At 35.9% G+C, this 15,318-nt stretch overlaps 4 protein-coding genes across 5 annotated transcripts in view; 2 read left to right on the top strand and 2 right to left on the bottom strand.

The window, feature by feature from the left end:
• LOC100182323 (enoyl-CoA delta isomerase 2, mitochondrial) overlaps window positions 1-2,258 on the bottom strand; it is a 6,170-nt gene extending 3,912 nt beyond the window's left edge. Inside the window, exons 1-5 of one of the 2 annotated variants that reach the window (XM_026833824.1) lie at window positions 2,099-2,258; window positions 1,858-1,943; window positions 1,645-1,774; window positions 1,482-1,580; window positions 910-1,095 (exon numbers count right to left, since the gene is read on the bottom strand). In XM_026833824.1, coding sequence (XP_026689625.1) covers window positions 910-1,095; window positions 1,482-1,580; window positions 1,645-1,774; window positions 1,858-1,922 — 480 coding nt within the window. In that variant the 5' untranslated portion in view covers window positions 1,923-1,943; window positions 2,099-2,258. Of the gene's footprint in view, window positions 1-909; window positions 1,096-1,481; window positions 1,581-1,644; window positions 1,775-1,857; window positions 1,947-2,098 lie in introns of both variants that reach the window. The other variant, XM_009859711.3, reaches the window with a different exon arrangement.
• A 623-nt stretch (window positions 2,259-2,881) lies between these two features.
• Window positions 2,882-6,189, top strand: LOC101243140 (alpha-(1,6)-fucosyltransferase-like). The gene is made up of 9 exons (XM_026833662.1): window positions 2,882-2,965; window positions 3,505-3,569; window positions 3,876-4,041; window positions 4,117-4,225; window positions 4,595-4,862; window positions 4,928-5,195; window positions 5,317-5,517; window positions 5,580-5,733; window positions 5,803-6,189. The coding sequence occupies exons 1-9, from the start codon at window positions 2,892-2,894 to the stop codon at window positions 6,187-6,189; spliced, it is 1,692 nt and encodes a 563-aa protein (XP_026689463.1). The 5' UTR covers window positions 2,882-2,891.
• Window positions 6,190-8,163: 1,974 nt separating this feature from the next.
• Window positions 8,164-10,664, top strand: LOC113474122 (alpha-(1,6)-fucosyltransferase-like). Its single transcript, XM_026833823.1, has 5 exons — window positions 8,164-8,580; window positions 8,774-9,288; window positions 9,570-9,770; window positions 9,834-9,987; window positions 10,053-10,664. Exons 1-5 carry the CDS (start codon window positions 8,446-8,448, stop codon window positions 10,437-10,439), a joined length of 1,392 nt encoding a protein of 463 aa, XP_026689624.1. The 5' UTR covers window positions 8,164-8,445; the 3' UTR covers window positions 10,440-10,664.
• Window positions 10,474-15,247, bottom strand: LOC100184688 (adenosylhomocysteinase). Its single transcript, XM_002126199.3, has 9 exons — window positions 15,097-15,247; window positions 13,918-14,108; window positions 13,401-13,565; window positions 12,842-13,018; window positions 12,642-12,720; window positions 12,297-12,425; window positions 11,635-11,840; window positions 11,103-11,309; window positions 10,474-10,896 (listed from the first exon to the last, which is right to left on the bottom strand). Exons 1-9 carry the CDS (start codon window positions 15,125-15,127, stop codon window positions 10,765-10,767), a joined length of 1,317 nt encoding a protein of 438 aa, XP_002126235.1. The 5' UTR covers window positions 15,128-15,247; the 3' UTR covers window positions 10,474-10,764.
• Between the last annotated feature and the right edge of the window lie 71 nt (window positions 15,248-15,318).

The raw sequence follows: 15,318 nt of genomic DNA on the forward strand, positions 1-15,318 counted from the left end.
ACATCGGACACTGGGTGCCGCACGAATTTTGGATTTTATTAAATTTTAATTAAGCCATGAATTACAATTGAAAGTTGCAAATTATACAACAGTAAGCAACAGGAATCCAAGAAACAGTGACATATCCATGTTATCCCGCTTGTGTGGACGTATAACATCACTACCAATGTATCCATAACTTAACTTTTCTTCAGAGCCGTAACAATAAGAATTGGACAAAACAAAACTTCACAACATCATAATTGTAATGATCAGACACTAAATCATTGAAGTTTGAACCATTATCCGTAATTATTCCAGCAGTGAAAACATTGTAAACTAGTAATATTGCGTAAAATATACTTGAAATCGTCAGAAACAGCTGATCGCAGGATCACAAGCTAATTGGTCAAAAATAACGTAATCTCAAAGCAAACGTTCGCATTTAGTCTCAATGCAGCCTAGATCGAGCGTACGTTTATATACGTGGTTTACTATTAGTTTAAATGCAACGCGGCACTCGTAACAATGAAAAAATGGTAAAACGTATATATACGTGTGATGGCACCGCGAACCATTGTTACTTAAACGTATATATACGTAGATTGGCGCCGAAAGTGTTAATAAAAACTTTTAATTGGCTTGGTGGTTATGGTAGCAAGGATTGGGCAAAAATATAAAGTTAAAAAGACAAAATTATAGAAGTTAAACAAAAGTTATCAAAACATGCTTATAGTTTACCACATGAAATTTTAAAAGAAATGTAGTGACAAGTCATTACACTTAGTACCTATCTAAAACAAAAATGCAAAGCATCCTACTGCTAGTAATTTTTTTTATCCCTTTAAGAATAGTGACTCTGGGACCACAAACGCATGAAGGGGAAAAAAATGTACTACCAGTATGAGGTTCTGATTTTTTGTGACGCACCTCTCTAGTCAATGCATTTTTCTTGGTGGGCCTATTCAGCACAATCTTTGTGTAATTATTTTGCTTGGTTACGATAAGGTTTTGATAGTCTGTTGATGATGAAACATCCCCAACTTCTTCTTCTGCTTCACCTTCAGCATCAGAAAGATCTTTGACAATCTTAACATATTCTTCTTTTGCTTCATCCTAAAAAATGTCAAACAATTTTGTAAATTGACAAGGATTTTTAAGTCTATTCAAACTTTACAGTGGGCTACATTCTGACATATCTACAGTTCGCAGTGTAAATCGCAGTGTGTAGCGCAGAAATGCGCAGTGTGTACAAACAGCTCTACACTGTGGCATACAGCTTTACTGATACACACTGCACACACCAACAATTTAGAGGTACAACTGTTAACAAACCCAATAAAAAATTGAAGCCAATGTTAAGGGATAATAAGGCTTTGGCAAATTGGTTTACTTTTGACCATCATTAACCTTCCATGAACATGATAGCGTTAAGACACCATTTAACCAACTAGTGTACAAACAAGAAGTTTAATGTTTTTAAAAGCAAAGAAGATTCGAACCTTACTCATTGGGCCGAGATCATTCCATGCATTCCACTTGGCTTGACCAACAAAGTTAAAAGTTCCGGGTCTTTTAGTATTGTTTGCACCAATGGTAGCCTTAAACAAAGTTACATGTACCATTATAGCAAATTTGTTTGAAACCAAACAGACTTAATTCTACCTGTTTAAATAATGCATATATTTGTAGTTTGACATCATTTCCAGGTTCTTGTTTCAATGTGTTTAACCTTTGCTTTGCTGTCTCGAAATCACCGTCTACTTTTGATGACAACATTCGAACAGCTCTGATACTTTAAAAAAAGAAAATTTAAGTTTCTCGAGATTTTGGGCGTTATTAATGAGATTTTTCTGAGGTTAATCGTGGGCAACTTACCTTTGATTTTTCAGCAAGGATCGAAATGTTTTTGCGGTATATACATACGACTGTCGAAGAGCCATCGTTAAGCAGTAGATTGAAATCTGCTAAATAAAGATAAGAGTTTACCGAAATTTGATTTAGAAAAGAATTTGACAGGAAATTGAATGTGCAGGGGAACTCCCAGAGCTGGTAAAAACATGGTTGTCTAAATTATGTTGTAAACAAATTCCGAACCAGACAGCAGACAACTACATACTTTTAATACATGAAAAGTGTAAACAAATCGACGGACACGTTTGCTTCTTTTAAATAGTCCTTATATAATGACGACTCTTCCAGTCCAAATACTGAAGTTGTTTTGTTTAGAAACTACAAATTTGTGAGTTAATGGTTTGGGAATACGGTTTTGTTTTATATATACCAACAGAGTCCGTATATAAACATGTTTATATACGAACTCTGATATACCAACACATTCCTCACACCAAAATAATTATAAAGTTGTAAGCAAACGGCAGTGTCAGACAAAAACAGTCAAAAAGGTGTATAATCCAGTAATCCACCACGACACGAAGTGGCATGTCACACCAAAGAATACTTTGGTCACGCGAAAACTATTCTTTTTAGACTTTTAGAAACAAGCCTGAAGCTATTGTGTAAAATACAATGAGGTAACAGTTGCGTTTGCGTACATATGGTGTGCGAAACAAAACACCGGTGTTATTACACCCTTCTGTGCCCCATTTTGCGTGGTTGAATACATTACACTGATCCATCCAAGGTACGAATAATTTGGGCATTAAAAATATTTTTTGATTAAAATGTGCAGAGTCGTAGAAACACTATTCTACGGCTCCGAAAATTTGTTGTCAACAACTACACCCGTCTACGTACATGTACAATAGTGCCACAAAGTTCCTGGTATAAGTGCAACAAAATAGTTTCCTTTCTGTAATAAGGATCAGCATGGCAGCTCGGCGTGTGTTCTGCGCCATTATTTGATAAGCTAAATCTATAGTTATACCCAAAGAGAATTCAAAGAACAAAAAATGAGAAGTTTACAAAGGAGAAAGTGCATGATTGTTGTATTAGCTTTACTTGGGAGTTTTTACTTCTACTTCAGGTAAACGAATAGCATTTTTATTTCCAAAAATCCATTTATGCGTTTCGTTTTGCTTTTATACGCAGCGTGTAGGTGTGTTTATATAGTAGGGTGGGGGAAGATGGGGCACCTTTAGCGCATAATATCCAATTATCCTGTTCGTGTTTTAAACAATTAATAACGGTCTAGGAGTCGTGAGGATTTATTAATTATTTTAATGTTCTTTGTCTACCACTAATGGGGACGAGAAAATATAATAAAATCCTCGTTAGTATTCTCACGGTCCAACAAAGTGCACAGCAAAAGCTAGAAGTATATTCAAATTCGATGGTAAAGAAATAAAATATTTTTTCAGTGCCCAAAAATTCTTTGTGTGTTTTGATATATTTTTTAAAATTGTTGTTAATTAATAAAGGTATGATAGTAGTAATTCGGAGTATCTTCCAAAAACCGTCATATATATTTTAAGTTTAGAAATATTGCGCTTCAGTGTCCCTTCTTACCCCATCACTTTACGATATAACCAGCATGATACTTTTCAGTAACTACTAATTTTTCAGACATTACATTATTGAAGAAAAGCAAGATTCTGTCCGGCCTAACCACTCAGTGAATAAGTTGCATGGTAATATCCTACTTGTATACTTTTAAATATATACATTGTGAAAGTTGTCCAGTGTAATATAGTGGGGTGGGAAAGATGGAACGCCTTTTCATTCTATCTTCTCGTACCATTTGATAGTAAACAAAGAACATTCAAAGAACTATAAAACCGTATCCTCGCGACTCCCATAGACTGTTGTTAATTCTTTAAAACATGATCATGATATTTGGATACCATTATGCTAAAGGTGTCCCGTCTTCCCATCCTACTATACGAACAAAACAAGCACCACTACGATTTCATTTTACTGATACCTTTCTGTTACAGATCCTATTAACATTACTAAAGAAATGAAACTTCGGGCGCTTCAGACAAGAGATGTTAAACGAGAAATAAGTGAGCTTTGGCGGGCTATGAACAGTGGATTTGAATCTGTAAAAACTGGTCGGGAAAATGCAGCGAATGTGAAGGCCTTGCTACAAGAAAGATTTCAGTATGAAAATAGAATATATAGAGGGGTATTTAGTAATGACGTTAAAGCATGTTAATTGCACTGTGTTTATAAAAGGGCATTAACAATAGAAGTTAAGAATTTAATTGCGTACGACAAGACATGGCAAACCAAGGTTGCGGACCAAGCAAAAGAAATAATTAAACGGAAAATTGAATCCAATCAGGTATGACCAACGTTGGTTGCAATCATGATGTATATAGTGGTTTGGGGTAAGATGGGACATATTTCCTTGTCATTATTCGTCATATCTTGTAAATGCTTTTATATTGTCTTTTCTCGATATCATAATGTAAATATAGTGGAGTGGGGTAAGATGGGTATATGTATAACAAAGAATATTTACATACAAAGAATATTTACAAAATTATACAACCGTCAAGCGCCGCGATAAATAACTGGAAACTAGTTTCATGGAACTATTTAATATATGACACCACTAAAAGAATCTGTATTTCTTTAAAATTCAAAGCATATTTAAGTATACACTACTGTTATACATTAAATAAATTTTTAAGGACTATTGATTTTTCAGAACCCTCCAGATTGTGAAACTGCCTCCGTATGTATGACATCGTATTCTGGCTGCGGTTTTGGCTGCAAGGTTCACATGTTTGAATGGGTGATGTCGCTCTCTTTATTTTTAAATAAAGTCATTATATTTGATAATTCATCTTTTGGGTACACTGGAAATATTACTAACGACCCATTTAAAGCTATATCTCCATGTCAAAATCAAAATTACAACAGAAGTGACTTCAGAAGTATGTCATGCTTTCTCGAAGAATGCAGTTTTGTAAACGGTATTATGATGTTTTATAACATTACAGCTCCTCAACGTAACTAATCTTTATAATATATTTTACAGATGGTACAGTATATTCAAAAACTACGGGGGGAGATGTAATAGACGAAAAGTTTGTTTATATTCATACCAAATTGCGACCACGAGCATCTGGCTTGAAACCACGTTATACAACTGTCGACTTTTGGAGTCGACTTTACAGTTTCCATGGCAACCCAAAGGCGTGGATCACAGGACATCACATTCGCTACATTTTGCGACCAAAACCTGTAATGGAAGATATAATTCAAAAATCTGAAAAAAATGTAAACTTCTCACAGCCAATAGTTGGGTAGGTTCCACGTTCATCATATGCAATCGTTTAAACATTATTAGTTGTTTTATTGAATAAAACAACTGTGTATGATTTTTAAGAAACAGAGTATATTATAGTGTTACATTGTTTTCTGTAGCATTCATATCCGACGCACTGACAAGCTGACAATGGAAGGGGAGAATGCGAGGTTCATCTCGTTGCAACAATATCTGCCCCATGTTGATCAATGGTACGACAAGTACGACTTAAGCCAAAGAAGAAAGAATATTACCATACCAACTGAACGTAGAATATATTTGGCAACTGACGATCCTTCAGTTTGGGAGGAAACGAAAAAGTAAACAGAAATTGAGAAAACTTGACTTCTTCATTTAGTAATTACCCTAATCAACTTTACAGATTAAAAGGTTATAAGTTTTTTGGTTTTCAAAATCTGGCACGCATCGCTTCGAATTTGACATCACGAAGCACTTTGTTTGGGTTATTAGGAGTAGTTGTTGACGTCACAATGCTTTCAAAATGTGATGCTATGGTTTGCTCGCTGTCTTCAGAGGTTGGTTGTTCATAATACTCAATATTTAGCAATAAGTGCATGTACATGTAAGTTCTGTTTTACTTAAAGGTTGCAAACTTGGCCTTCGAGTTGAGACAAACGCAACACCTCGATGCGTCTAATGACGTCATACCATTGGATCTCGGATATGGATATGAATTCCTGGTTAGCAGAGTTCATATTGCGGTTTATGCGCACAAAGCAAAAGTAAAAGCAACAAACGAAACCTTTGACGAAATTGAACTAATGCAAGGCGATATCCTTTTTACCATCACAAACTGGTGGAATGGTTTCTTCAACGGAATAAACGAACGAACCGGAGAGAGAGGTCTCTATCCAACCTACAAAGTTAAAGTCCATCACAATTTTAATTTCGAAAAGTTCGAGCATCGAATTAATGATTTAACGGAGACGTTTGGCCCTTCTGCAGGACTTGCAAACTTTGCAAAAGCATAGAAGGCTGTACATTGTTTTGTAATGAATGTCGTTTATTTAAAATAAATTCGTGACAATAATTGAAACACAGGTTTGTCAAGTCTAATATTAAGAATATTGGAACTAAATAATATACGAAGTAAGATCTCTGTGGTCAATTTGTCAAATATAATGCGTCATAACTCCACAGCTCACAAAAATACCTGTGTAGCTCAAAACAGAAAATGTTTAATGAAAGCCGCGTGTATATATACAGTGGGGAAAGATGGGACATGTTTTCATTCCATTTTTTCGTCCCATTTGGTACTAAACAAAGAACATTTAAAGAATTATAAAACCGTATCCTTACGACTCTCATAGGCCGTTGTTAATAGTTTAAAACACGATCAGGATATCTGGATACTATGTGCCAAAGTTGTCCCGCCTTCCCCAGCCTTCTATACTATTCTTTGTACTGCTATACCACATTTCCTTTAAACTAAACGATGGATATCATTAAAGCATCTCTGCAAAATACCAATTTATTCTGTATGGATATTTCACGGGCAAACGTAAATACGTTACGAAACCCAAATGAAAATACGTTGCATAGGCCACAGAGTATATTGTAAAATCCTAACGAAAATCAAGTATAGGCCTACCACCGTATACATAGTAGGTTGGGGGAAGATGGGACATCTTTTCTTTCTATTTTCTCGTTCAATTTAGTATTAAATATATAACATTCAAAGAATTATAAAACCCTAACCTCGCGACTTCCATAGACCGTTGTTAATTGTTTAAAACACGATCAGAATATTGGGATATTATGTGCTAAAGGTGTCCCATCTTCTCCCACTCTACTGTATACTAAAAAACCTTTTATGAGCTTATTTCAAAAGGAAATGCATTTTCTATATGCTGTAGTAACTCGGTGCATATGTAGACGCAGGTTCTCAGTAGTTCTCCAATCAAATAAGTATAATCAATTTCCGTTTTACTGATGTATCGACAGTATGCTTAACGATCGCACTTATTACCATATAGTGTGTAAATGAACGCAGACCAAATAAATGAAGTGTAAAACAAAACGAAAGTACCTGCTTGTACCGATATTTTTGCTGGGCAGTTTTTATTACTGGAGGTGCGGAAAGGGAATATTTCGCTCTTTTGTACACATGTAAGTTAACGTTTTATTTTGGACGGTTAACAATAAAGTGCTTGTGCGTGTTGTAATATAAACAAACACTAATGTGCTTATACGCCAATGTCAAATCTAGTATACATACTATGTATTTTTCAGACACCACACAAAAGAAGATGCAAATATTGTTGGTGCCAAGCATGATCCAACAGAGGATAAATCAAATGGTAATTATAATGCACCGAATACGTTTATCACTAACATGTTTATGTTTTTCGATCCCCTTTTTTTGGTTAGTAATTAAATATGACCCAATCGCTGTTACCAATCCTATATATGGGATCTAGTAAACTGCTAATGTTGATATAGTTCGGCAACAAGTTTGTACTTGTGAAAAGGCTGCAAAACGAATTAGTTCAAACTTTTCAGAATAAAATATTATACTTAATTACCAGCATATTATATAGCACTGTTGCCACATATAAGAGTTAACTGGTACCGAAAAAACCTCAAGCGGCAAGGCGTACATGCGAGGAAAAAACGGAACGCGTACATCCTGCTTGGCGATCAATATTTTCTATTATAAAAAAACAATTATTGTACATATATATAGTATACTGTATCAAAATTAAGGAGGCACAGTTTTAGAAAACAAAGCACAGAGCGAGTCACGCCGGACTATACGTACAATATAGGTTGGGGGAAGATAGGACACCTTTTTATTCTGTTTTCTCGCCTCATATGGCAGTAAACAAAGCACATTCAAAAAGTTATAAAACCGTATCCCAACGACTCCCATATAGACTGTTGTTAAATGTTTAAAACACGATTAGTATATTTGGATATGATATGCTAAAGGTGTCCCATCTTACCCCACAGAACTATATATATATAATTAACTCTTTTGCATATGGTTTACGAAAAGCTGAAAAATCGTTACAGATCCTATTAACGTTACTCCAAAAATGAAACTTCGGGCGCTTCAGACAAGAGATGTTAAACGAGAAATAAGTGAGCTTTGGCGGGCTATGAACAGTGGATTTAAATCTGTAAAAACTGGTCGGGAAAGTGCAGCGGAGGTGAAGGCCTTGCTACAAGAAAGATTTCAGTATGAAAATAGTTTAATTTAGTAATGACGTTAAGCTTTTAATGTCATGACGTCTTACTGCGTTTTAAAAAGGGCATTAACAATAGAAGTTGAGAATTTGATTGCGTACGACAAGACATGGCAAACCAAGGTTGCGAATCAAGCTAAAGAAACAATTGAACGTAAAATTAAAATCAATCAGGTAAACTATTCGTTCAGCTAACTCATCATTCCTTTTTGGTTGCCTATTTATAATTCTTAAATGTCTTCACTGTTTTATTAAATAACTTTTTTTCACATACCAACACTCTGACTTTAAATGGCAAATACAACACTTACAAACCTTTGTTAATCTATGACTCGCAAGATATGTTTATTAAATAAACATTTTACAGAATCCTTCAAATTGCAGCAATGCTCCAATATTGTTGACGCCTTACTTGCCTTGTGGTTTCGGTTGCTACGTACACAGCATTGAGTGGGTCATGTCGCTTTCATTATTTCTGAATAAAGTCATAGTCGTTGATCAGTCAACATCTCATTACACGAAGAATGTAACTAACGATCCATTCCAACCCATGTCAACATGTCAGTCTCAAAATTACAGCAGGGAACTGTTTTCAGAAATGAATTGTGAACTTGAAGAATGCAAGTTTATAAAGAGCACGAAGCAAAACATAACGTGCACCAAGTTTGTTTTAGTTAATAAAGAACTGGTTCCACGACCACCTGGCTTGAAACCACGTTATCTGTCTCAACAGTTTTGGAATAGACTTTACAGTTTCCATGGCAACCCAAAGGCGTGGATCGCAGGACATCACATCCGCTACATTTTGCGACCAAAACCTTTCATGGAAGATATAATTCAACAAGCGGAAAAAACTGTAAACTTCTCACAGCCATTAGTTGGGTAGGTCCTACCACATATCATATTTTAAACATATTAGTGTTTTATTGAATAAAACAGCTGTGTATATTTCCCATGTAAACAAAGTATAATAGGGCGGGGCAAAATGGAACACATTTTCATTCTATTTAAATCCTAGGTATAGTAAACAAAGACAATTCAAAGAATTATGAAACCGTATTCTCACGACTCACATAGACCGTTGTTAAATGTTTAAAACACGATCAGAATATTTGGATATCATGTGCTAAAGGTGTCCCATCTATATACTTTGTTTTCTATAGTATTCATATCCGACGCACTGACAAGCTGACAATGGAAGGGGAGAATGCGAGGTTTATCACGTTGCAACAATATCTCCCTCATGTTGATCAATGGTACGACAAGTACGACTTAAGCCAAAGAAGAAAGAATATTACCATACCAACTGAACGTAGAATATATTTGGCAACTGACGACCCTTCAGTTTGGGAGGAAACAAAAGAGTAAGCGAAGAATGAGGGTTATAAAACGCTTATATTTATTAATCGACCTCATTAACTTTTCAGATTAGTAGGTTATACATTTGTGGGGTTTAAAAGATTTTCTCAAGCTGCTTCTAACTTATCATCACGTAACTCACTATCGGGATTGTTAGGAGTAGTTGTTGACGTCACAATGCTATCAAAATGTGATGCTATGGTTTGTTCGCTGTCTTCTGAGGTTGGTTGTTTATGGTATTCCATATTTAATAATGAACGCACGTACATGCTGTTTTGTACTTAAAGGTTCCAAACTTAGCCTTCGAGTTGAGACAAACGGAACACCTCGATGCGTCTAATGACGTCATACCATTGGATCTCGGATATGGTTATGAATTCCTGGTTAGCAGAGTTCATATTGCGGTTTATGCCCACAAAGCAAAAGTAAAAGCAACAAACGAAACCTTTGACGAAATTGAACTAATGCAAGGCGATATCCTTTTTACCATCACGAACTGGTGGAATGGTTTCTACAACGGGATAAACGAACGGACCGGAGAGAAAGGTCTCTATCCAACCTACAAAGTTGAAGTCTATTACAACTTCAATTTCGAAAAGTACGAATACAACCTTGAGGATATATTGGGCGAAATTAAAGCTTCTGTAGAACTTGCAAACTTTGCTAAGGCATAAAAGCTTGGACAGTGGAACAGCTAACACGATCTGGTTTCATTTGAAATCTTTCGGTCTTCACCATTTTATTACGTGAAAATTACAACATACGTTACGCAATTGCAAAGAAGCGAAACATTGGAACATCGTGGAAAGAACACGAGGCATGATTGGTAGATTTCTTTCATAATGTACACTAATTAACTTAGACGAATACGACTTGTGGGTAGCGGAGTAGCAGTCAAAGAATTCGATATAGCCAATTATGTAGGGAGAGCTAGGGGTATACAAGTACACCAAATATACAGTGCGAAACGTTGGAAGTTAAATTTCGGTTTGGAAAATCCTAATATCTGTAGTGCTCTGGTTTGAATGGACCTTTCTGTGACACGCCAAGGTACGTGGATTGATCTGAGCTCAATGTTGTAAGTTCAACACCAAGGTGATCCAAATGAAGGCGTGCTACTTGTTCGTCCAACTAAACAAAACAAACACAAAATTTACTTATTTGCAGGACAAGTTTGCCTAATGTTTATGTTAACGTAGAAAATACAAGTGGGAAAAAGATTTTTAAATTTGTCAGGACTAGGATTTTTACATTGAGCGAATTTAAATAATTACAATAGAGTAGACATTTTAATTTAGAATCCCTTCTAAATATTTTGCATAAATAATAAGACTCACCACTTTGGGCAACATGTAAACCTGACCGGTCTTGTATGTCTTGTAGTTTTCGTTGTTGGTCCACAGCTCAATTTGTGCAAGAGTTTGGTTCGTGAAAGAGTTGCTCATGACAAAGCTGGGATGTCCAGTAGCGCATCCTAGGTTAACGAGACGACCTTCAGCAAGAAGAATAATGTGCTTTCCACTTGCCATGGTGTATCGGTCGACCTGCGACAAAGGAGTCTTAGAATGTCCAACCAAATATTTTTTTTTTTAAATATCCAGTACAAAAAGTGACAGTTTGTCAGTAAAGTTTTGCACAAAACATGCATTGTGACAAGTGATCCAATAGCAAAGGGTTCCAAAACTGTAAAACTTTTCTTAATTAACAACAAATTAGGAAACTGTGTAGTTTGGCATGTCTTGAGTTATGCAAAACTTTAAATTCTTATAGATCTACTTCAAACAGAATACAAAATTGCAATTTAGTCTAGAAAGGTGTACCAACACAATGGTAATGTATAAATGTAATGTAATGAGAAATAAGAATCACCTGTGGTTTAACTTGCACTTTTTCCACAGCATTAGCATTAAGCCAAGCTACATCCAACTCACAGTCAAAATGTCCAATATTACAAACAATGCAGTCGTTTGGAAGCGATTGGAAAATCTCTGCAGTTATGATATCTTTACAACCGGTGGTGGTAACGATGATATTGGCACGTGGGGCAGCTTTTTCCACTGTTGTGACTTCAAAACCTGTAAATGCATGAGATTAAGGCAGCTGAAACTGCTGTTATAATTCCCAAGGCTGGCGCACACAGTATATGTTCATAGTGTGCACTTGAAGTGCTGTTATATTTTATTAACACTATTTCATCACAGGATGATAAGAATGAATAGGGAAGTGGATGAAATGTGTACACAGCGCAGCCAAGTTATAAATATATGTGCAATCTATGAAGCACAAATAGACACAGCATACTCGCTGCATTGATAAAACCATGTATGGTCCAAAATAAATATTCGTTTATAGGCACCAGAAGAATTACTTTTAGGGGTAAGTTAGTTATTAAGTAATATGCTGAAGTTTCATTGTGTTCAACACTGAGAAAGTTTACTTAACGTGATCAGCGTGCTTTTACAGAGCCTCTCGCCTAATGAAAAGACACATGGTGTTGTGCAATCAGAAATTACGACATATAGTTATATTACCTTCCATGGCTGCTTGCAAGGCATTGATGGGGTCAATTTCTGAGATGAGAACTCGGCAACCAAAGGCTTTAAGCGATTGAACAGATCCTTTTCCTACATCACCATAACCAGCAACCAAAGCAACTTTGCCTGCAATTTTTAAAACACAAAGCTGCAAATGAAATTATAGTTGGGTATTGGGTTATACAACAAACTTAAAAAATATATCCTGAAGGGGTCTTCTATATAACAGACAAAATGTTCATATAACAAACTTAATATGTTTAAACTAAAAGACCTAATCTATAAATTATGATCTTTTGGTACGACCACTTATGGTTGGTTCAATGCAAACCATGCTATTACCTGCCAACATAACATCAGTTGCACGCTTGATACCATCAACCAAAGATTCCCTGCAACCGTACAAGTTGTCGAACTTGCTCTGAAAAAAAGAAACAAAAAATTTAAACCACTGAAATAACAAACTTACGTTATTTGAGTGTAAAAAGAAGATTGGGAGTAAAAATAAAGAAAATTTTATTATGTAAAGACATTAAAGTTACCTTGGTAACAGAATCATTGACATTAATGGCGGGACATTTTAATGTTCCAGCTTCCATCATCTTGTAAAGGTTGTGGACACCAGTTGTTGTTTCTTCCGACAATCCTTTGATCCCAGGAAGAAACTGAGGATACTTTTCATGAACCAAGTTGGTGAGGTCACCTCCATCATCCAAAATCTGCAAAAAATGATGAAAAAAATCAATTGGAGAAAAAAGTCAGAATTGTAATTTTTATTTGAAATTACAATGTCAATTTAAAATATCAAAATAAAAGAACTTAAAAAAAAGACTAATCATTACTAGCAAGCATATTTGGCTTTAGTATAACCTGCCCATTGCACCATAAATCACACAATATCTACTATAATGGTAGATTTGTAGTACCATTGCACCATGGCCACAGTACTCTGCAGCAGAGTCTTTGCTACTAGTTCTAGTACTATTGGCAATTACATTACAACTTAAATGTTAAGCAAACACGAACAATGGATGTTCAACACATGCGGTGCATTACAAGACTCTTATTAAAATATCAATGTATCTAACAGAAGGTGCTTACCATGTTAAGTGGTTCATTATTTGGGAATACGATGGTTTGATCGACGCACCAGATGTATTCTTCATCAGTTTCTCCTTTCCATGCATAGACAGCAGTTCCTGTTGCTGCAATTGCTGCTGCTGCGTGGTCTTGTGTGGAGAAGATGTTGCATGATGACCATTGAACCTGTAAGGAGAAAAACACCCATTATGAAATGAAGTCAATCAGACAATCTGTGCCTATGTATAGCACTTCTTTTTCAAGTTATGATTACAATTCAGAAGGCAGACAAATCTAAAAAGTAACTTAGAGCAGAACAACTTGTACATTGGGGAAATAGTCTAGGCTAAAATCGCAGGCTTCCTTATATGCCATTTAGGACTTTACTAATACAGAATTAGGAGAAATATAGAATATTTCACGCCCCAACCTTTGCACTCAAATAAACTAAAGGTAATAGGTTATAGAATATTTCCCCCACCAACCTTTGCACCCAAACTGACTAAAAAAATGGGTTAAAAATATTTCCTACACAAACCTTTGCACCCAAAGCTTGTAATGTTTCAATGAGGACAGCAGTCTGGATGGTCATGTGAAGACACCCAGCGATCCTGGCACCTTTCAATGGTTTGGATTCTCCGTACATCTTCCTCAGAGACATCAAACCTGGCATCTCATTCTCGGCAATTTCAATTTCTTTTCGTCCGAACTCAGCCAAGCTCATGTCAGCTACAAATACAATGATATGTTACTAAGTAAACTTTCAGTGTATCGTATGTTTGGTAAACTTGCTATTACCATTTGTGGTATATACTAAAAAATTCAGGCATATTTTGTTGTATATTTAACTATTACAATACAGTAGGCCTACAGCTACAGGTTTACTGAAGGACATAATTGGAGTATAAATGCAAAAAATGTTACCTATCAAAGCAAGATATACATACAAAACACACTTAAAATTACAATGCTTATACTTCGCTAGGCACCAGTGAAGAATCCTCTGGTACATTGCAGAGTAGGCTAGTAGTGGTTGGTGGGGTAATACTGCCGCTGGTGACCAGTGAAAATTTTGGACTCAAAATGTTCCTTACGTCTCCCTGATACCCGCTGTATAATTTTTTTTTGAAAAAACTCGGGCGTTCGTGTCGAAAAATAAATTTGAAAATGCGCGAAATCGGGCTGCGTCACCGTATTTTCCACACAAGCCGTCATGGATTAAACAAAGGGGTTTGGGGTTGTGGGTTAAAAGTAGGGGTTAGGGTTGGGGCTTCGGGTTTTCCCTAGCTGAAAACAGTACGAAAAACAAGTTTATAACGTGCTGTAACGTTGGTAATATGTCACTACTGTGACGTAACATTCGCTATTGTGACGTAATATGTCGTTACGCAAGTCAGGCCCGAGTTTTTTTATAAAAAAATATACAGCGAGTATCAGGAAGACGTATGGAACATTTTGAGACCAAAGTTTTCACTGGTCACCAGCGGCAGTATTACCGGTTGGTGGTTAGTAGTTAGGGGTTAGCAAAGAAGGAGGGGGAAGATTCTTCACTAGCGCCTTTCGATATACCATTAACAAACGTTACGGCAGAATTACTAAGATATGCACTACACCATGTGCTTTCTGTTTTCTTATACTACACTCTATAACTTTTGCCAATATATTCACCGAATTATTTTAATGGAATAAACTATTAAGGACACTAACGATTACTTACCGACTTTGTATGCGGCTTTTCCTGGGGCCATGATTACTATATAGTTTAGTACAAACTTGAAATTGAAAAACTTGCAACGGAGAATACAACCTCACAACTGAAAATTTCAAACTGAGTGGGAACGAGACAACGTGCGTTCTGTTTATATACCTCTGAAAATCAGTCACGCGTAAAATAGATAGCAAAGTCGTTGGAGCAAAACAGTTTAAATTTTATTAATTC

The sequence above is a fragment of the Ciona intestinalis genome, chromosome 3 (genome assembly GCF_000224145.3).
Source record: "Ciona intestinalis chromosome 3, KH, whole genome shotgun sequence".
NCBI lineage: Eukaryota > Metazoa > Chordata > Ascidiacea > Phlebobranchia > Cionidae > Ciona > Ciona intestinalis.